This window comes from Perca flavescens, chromosome 12 (genome assembly GCF_004354835.1).
Source record: "Perca flavescens isolate YP-PL-M2 chromosome 12, PFLA_1.0, whole genome shotgun sequence".
Classification (NCBI taxonomy): Eukaryota; Metazoa; Chordata; class Actinopteri; order Perciformes; family Percidae; genus Perca; species Perca flavescens.
The window spans coordinates 35065099-35071990 of NC_041342.1; the positions used below are offsets into that span (position 1 = coordinate 35065099).

At 42.7% G+C, this 6892-nt stretch overlaps 1 protein-coding gene across 1 annotated transcript in view; it reads right to left on the reverse strand.

Moving 5' to 3' along the window:
* Nucleotides 1–672: 672 nt before the first annotated feature.
* Nucleotides 673–6892, reverse strand: part of LOC114565578 (dual specificity protein phosphatase 18) — a 6786-nt gene continuing 566 nt past the window's right edge. The window contains exon 2 of the mRNA XM_028593717.1: nt 673–3218. Coding sequence (XP_028449518.1) covers nt 2616–3215 — 600 coding nt within the window. The 5' untranslated portion in view covers nt 3216–3218 and the 3' untranslated portion in view covers nt 673–2615. The remainder of the gene's footprint in view (nt 3219–6892) is intronic.

Here is a 6892-nt window from a genome sequence, read left to right on the forward strand (position 1 = left end):
AAAAAAGTTCCAAAGTCATCCTAGAATTTAGCAAATCAAGCAAAACAATGATTATATTTTCTCAGTAGGCTACCACCCAGCTGACTCCCAACAACATCTTTCTCAGCCAGAATATATGCAAACTCTCTGGTTCTTTTCGGGGGGAATTTCTGAGTCCCAAAGTCGGCAAATTTGCCAAATTCTGCTTTGAGTGTTGCGTAATTGAAAGTTGAAAAAAAGTTTCCCATGTTTTAGGTTTGGTGCACAACTAGACTGAGCCAAAATATATCGTGAACCATAATTGATATGCGGGCCGGATCAGAATGTGCGAAGGGCTGGATTTTGACACCCCTGCAGCAGGCTGTGAGAAAGTGGACATGGAACAGGTGGGCAGAAACAGTTGTTGTTTGGCAGTACTTTCAGTCTAAAGAAGACCATTCAAGTCCAGCTACATGTTCAATCTGTTCAATGCTGATTGGTCTGGTGGTGGCGAGGACCCTAAACTATACACAACATGGCCGCTGTTACAACATCTGGTCTGAAACATCTGGAAGAATACGAGTTGTTCATGAAGGAATCTCCAGACAGCAGCCAGAATGCAGCAACTTCAGGTACAGCAAAGGAAGGACAGTCCCTGTTTACTTCATTCATGAGTTTACTGGGTTCATGGACTGAGGATGGGAGGAGGAGTCAGCACAATCTCAACCAGTGGATTCAGGATTCAGCCGAAACCCCAAAAATCTGGATTCAGTGCATCCCTAATTATGAGTGTATGCAGAGCTTTAAATTAACACCCGCCAAGTTAGGTAAAAATTAACTTTGGTGGGAAATATTTTAAAGTTAGGAGCCAGTCTGTCCGGTGATGTAAGAAGCAAACAACTGTCTGTTTTCTGCCAAGACAGTTGGCCGGTTTTATGTGTGTTTGGCTTGGAAACGTAATCTTTATCTGGCATCACTGCTTGTAGTTTTACTCCTACATATCCCATGAACACTTGTGTCGTGACCTGTTGGCTACATGTTTGGCATTGATTACGAGCTACGGTGAAACGGAGAAGACGAACGGAACAGAGCCAAACAAGGAGCTGAAATTAACGTAAAGTTAATTAGGCTAGTGGAAGATCTGATTGGCTAAATCTACTAGCCATGTTGGCTGGGGATCAAACGAGTGCATTTAAAGCCCTGGGTGTATGTGTTGGGCAGTAGCTAGTTGCTAGTTTAAAGGTCTAGTTTAAAGAGCAAGCATTTGGTGGTTCTTTTTGTCTGTTTTGTGCACATTTAGCGGCTGTGAAAGCTGCCCAATCCTTGTGTGAATTCCCCTGAGAGTTAACAGGACATATTCAGTTGGGTTTTGGAGAAAACATTCAGAACTGGAGCCCCAAAATCCTTAGAGAGAACATTGGGCATTAGAGAGAACATTGGGGCATGAGAGGGAACATTGGGGGATATAGAAGAAACATTGGGGCATTAGAGAGAACATTGAGGCATTAGAGTGAACATTGGGGCATTAGAGAGAACATTGGGGAATAAGAGAGAACATTGGGGCATTAGAGAGAACATTGGGGCATCAGAGTGAACATTGGGGGCTATAGAGGAAACATTGGGGCATTAGAGTGAACATTGAGGAATTGGAGGGAACATTGGGGGCAATAGAGGAAATATTGGGGCATTAGAGAGAACATTGAGGCATTAGAGTGAACATTGGGGCATTAGAGAGAACATTGGGGAATAAGAGAGAACATTGGGGCATTAGAGAGAACATTGGGGAATAAGAGAGAACATTGGGGCATTAGAGAGAACATTGGGGCATCAGAGTGAACATTGGGGGCTATAGAGGAAACATTGGGGCATTAGAGTGAACATTGAGGAATTGGAGGGAACATTGGGGGCAATAGAGGAAATATTGGGGCATTAGAGAGAACATCAGGGCATTAGAGTGAACATTGGAGAAGGCAGAAGGATCTCTACTCGGTCATGTAAAAGAGCAAGCATTTGGTGGTTCTTTTAGTGGCTGTGAAAGCTGCCCAATCCTTGCGTGAAATCCCCTGAGAGTTAACGGACATATTCTGTTTGTTTTTTTATTGAGAAAACATTCAGAACTGGAGCCCCAAAATCCTTAGAGAGAACATTACATTGGGGCATTAGAGAGAACATTGGGGAATAAGAGAGAACATTGGGGCATTAGAGAGAACATTGGGGAATAAGAGAGAACAGTGGGGAATAAGAGAGAACATTGGTGCATTAGAGAGAACATTGGGACATTAGAGAGAACATTGGGGCATAAGAGAGAACATTGGGGCATAAGAGAGAACATTGGGGCATTAGAGGGAACATTGGGGCATAAGAGAGAACATTGGGGCATTAGAGGGAACATTGGGGCATAAGAGAGAACATTGGGGCATAAGAGAGAACATTGGGGCATTAGAGGGAACATTGGGGCATAAGAGAGAACATTGGGGCATAAGAGAGAACATTGGGGCATTAGAGAGAACATTGGGGCATTAGAGAGAACATTGGGGCATTAGAGAGAACATTGGGGCATTAGAGAGAACATTGGGGCATTAGAGAGAACATTGGGGCATTAGAGAGAACACTGGGGCCCCAAAATCCTTCCACCTTTGTTCTTTTCTTTTCACTGCTCAGATTTTGACAGCGCCGGCTTTGGTTCCTCTTCTGCGCCTGCTTGCGGGCGTCATCGCTTGCGGTCGTGACATCAGCGGCGACCTGGGGACCAGCGTTAGCTTTGGCGTTAGCGGTAGCGCTAACGGTACCGACCGCGGCGCCTCCCGCACGGGCTCCACCCTGACGGTGTTCCTGCCGTACAGCCTCCTCTCGTACTGCAGCAGCTGCTCCCAGAATCCGGAGTTGAGCCGCACGAAGGGCCGGCTGTCCCGCACCCAGCGGTGCGCCTGGCCTAGCGTCACGCCACGGTAGCGCATCAGGTACGCCATGACCAGCGCCGGCGAGCGGCTCATGCCCACGGCGCAGTGCACCAGCGTTCCCCCGGCGCGGTTCCCGTGGATCCGCTCGGCCACGCGGTCGAAGTGGTCCCCGAGGCGCGCGCTGGGCAGGTCGGAGACCGGGACTCGAACGCACTCCACGCCGGGGTAGGCCGGGCTGGCGTGGCTCAGCGTGGCGTTCACGATCAGCGTGATGCGTTTCTGTGACATCAGCGCGGCGTTCAGGGGGCCGTCGGCGCCGCTGAGGAACAGCGTGGGCGTGATCTGAGACACCGACATCACCTGACGGGAAACACAGAATCAGCTGTTTCATAAAAAAACAAAGACAATTCAGTTCAAATCACAACGGGAGTTATCTCAGCTAGAGTAGGTCTAGACCACGCTCTATAATTTACAGATAGAGGTCTAGACCACACTCTAACATTTACAGATCTAGACCTACTCTATCATTTACAGATAGAGTAGGTCTAGACAACACTCTATAATTTACAGATAGAGGTCTAGACCACACTCTAACACTTACAGATAGAGTATAGGTCTAGATCTGTAAATTATAGAGTGTGGTCTAGACCTCCTCTATATGTAAAAAAAAATCTCTCATTTACAGATAGAGTGGTCTAGACCACACTCTATCATTTACATATAGAGGAGGTCTAGACCACACTCTAACATTTACAGATCTAAACCTACTCTATCATTTACAGATAGAGGAGGTCTAGACCACACTCCAACATTTACAGATAGAGTGTGATCTAGACAACACTCTATAATTTACATATAGAGTAGGTCTAGACCACACTCTAACATTTACAGATATTGTGGTCTAGACCACACTCTAACATTTACAGATAGAGTGTGATCTAGACTACACTCTATAATTTACATATAGAGTAGGTCTAGACAACACTCTATAATTTACATATAGAGTAGGTCTAGACCACACGCCAACATTTACAGATATTGTGGTCTAGACCACACTAACATTTACAGATAGAGTGTGATCTAGACAACACTGTATAATTTAAAGATCTAGACCTCCTCTAACATTTACAGATAGAGTAGGTCTAGACTACACTCTATAATTTACATATAGAGTAGGTCTAGACCACACTCTAACAGTTGTGGTCTAGACCACTGGTTCTCAAGCTTTTTTCAATAATGTAACCCCCCTTTGAACAGTGTTTTTAAGCCATGTACCCCTTAACAAAGCCCTAATACAGCGCTGTCAGAGATAGATTTACTAAACAAAAAAACACAGTAGAAAGAAGGAAGGAAGGCAACACTAGGGCGACAAATGGGACACAAAATTCAAATAAGCGACAAACTTCGAAAAAAGTGGCAAAAACTTTGTAGACAAAAAGACAGTAGAAAGAAGTGATGAAGAAAGGCAAGAATAGGTCAAAACACACGGCAAAAACGTCAAAAAAAGAGACAAACTTGTAGAAAAAAATACTTGAAACTGGAAACATTTTCTAAAAATCTCAAGTACGTCTCGCCTCAGCCAGCAGGGATGACATCAAGCCCCGCCCACATCAAAGTCAGCCATTTTCTTTTGCTTACATCACACCCCATTCGCTCGAACTAAGGTGGGTAAGCTTCGCTTCAGAACTCGTACCCAGTGTGAAATATCTGAAAACATGTCTTATATTTTAGATTCTTCAAAGTAGCCACCCTTTGCTTTTTTATTAATAAGGGAAATAATTCCACTAATTAACCCTGACAAAGCACACCTGTGAAGGTAAAACCATTTCAGGTGACTACCTCATGAAGCTCATTGAGAGAACACCAAGGGTTTGCAGAGTTATCAAAAAAAGCAAAGGGTGACTACTTTGAAGAATCTAAAATATAAGACATGTTTTCAGTTATTTCACACTTTTTTGTTAAGTACATAATTCCATATGTGTTCATTCATAGTTTTGATGCCTTCAGTGAGAATCTACAATGTAAATAGTCATGAAAATAAAAAGGAAACTCATTGAATGAGAAGGTGTGTCCAAACTTTTGGCCTGTACTGTATGTAAGGAGATAACATAGACACAGGCTAATTACTGATCACTAACATGCTAGTTAACATTAGTAATTACTGATCACTAACATGCTAGTTAACATTAGTAATTACTGATCACTAACATGTTAGTTAACATTAGTAATTACTGATCACTAACATGCTAGTTAACATTAGTAATTACTGATCACTAACATGTTAGTTAACATTAGTAATTACTGATCACTAACATGCTAGTTAACATTAGTAATTACTGATCACTAACATGCTAGTTAACATTAGTAATTAAACCTAAACAGATAATGGAAGTCCAAACTGCCTGTGAGCTTCTCCTGTACTATACGGTAATTCCTCTACTGTGTGACAGTAAGTCTCGTGGTTATGACCCAATCGTTAGCCTATTGTTATAAAAGCGTTCTGCTACGGAGCCATAACGTGAGCTACAAGGTAATGGAGCCTTTTATACATTGTCGTGTTTCTTTAGAAATAAACAACGGAGAAATAGAGTCTTTAAACGCTTCAGATGTAAAGTTATCACCTCCCGTTAGCATCCCATTGACTCCCATTCATTCTGACGTCACTTTGACAGAGAATAACTTTACATCTGAAGCGTTTAAAGACTTTTATTTGTCCGTTGTTTATTTTAGTCGTTTTCCGGAGTTACGAACCGGAAGTTGAAAAAAGAACGCCCCCGATGTCGTATATATACGACTCGTCAAGTCGTCTGAACTCAGAGGACCCCGAGTTCACTTTCAAAGATGGCTACGTCGTGCATCACACGTAGTAAACATTGTGGTTTTCTACAATTTTAAGCACTTTTGTCGTTGTTGTAACCAAATGAAGAAGTGTTACACATAGTGCTGTATACTGCTACCTATAGGCATGTCTCTACAGTCTTATTAGGAGTTAAACATAGTGCTGTATACTGCTACCTATAGACATGTCTCTACAGTCTTATTAGGAGTTAAACATAGTGCTGTATACTGCTACCTATAGACATGTCTCTACAGTCTTATTAGGAGTTAAACATAGTGCTGTATACTGCTACCTATAGACATGTCTCTACAGTCTTATTAGGAGTTAAACATAGTGCTGTATACTGCTACCTATAGACATGTCTCTACAGTCTTATTAGGAGTTAAACATAGTGCTGTATACTGCTACCTATAGACATGTCTCTACAGTCTTATTAGGAGTTAAACATAGTGCTATATACTGCTACCTATAGACATGTCTCTACAGTCTTATTAGGAGTTAAACATAGTGCTGTATACTACTACCTATAGACATGTCTCTACAGTCTTATTAGGAGTTAAACATAGTGCTGTATACTGCTACCTATAGACATGTCTCTACAGTCTTATGGCTCGACCGGACCAAGACAGCCTGTTGGTATGAAGCTGATGTAGCCTCTTGCTTCACATTAGATGATAGAAACACAAACGGCATTTAAACGATATCCAACATTTGAAAAGTGGGTCATTCTAAAGCTTGTTAACATTGATGACAATGTGTTCAAACGGAAAACGAGCCATATTTCATTTTATTTAGCCCTCGAAAGTAGAATGGTGTGTTGTCTCGTTATCGTGGACTTTCATATTAACAGCAATAACTCAGTCTCCATGACAACCACAAGTACAAAGGGGAGATTCTGCATTTTTCACATGTCTGTCTGTCTGTCTGTCTGTCTGCCTGTGTGTGTGTCTGTGTGTGTGTGTGTGTGTGTGTGTGTGTGTGTGTGTGTGTGTGTGTGTGTGTGTGTGTGTGTGTGTGTGTGTGTGTCTGTGTGTCTGTGTGTGTGTGTGTGTGTGTGTGTGTGTGTGTGTGTGTGTGTGTGTGTATATGTGTGTGTGTGTGTGTGTGTGTGTGTGTGTGTGTGTGTGTGTGTGTGTGTGTGTGTGTGTGTGTGTGTGTGTGTGTGTGTGTGTGTGTGTGTGTGTGTGTGTGTGTG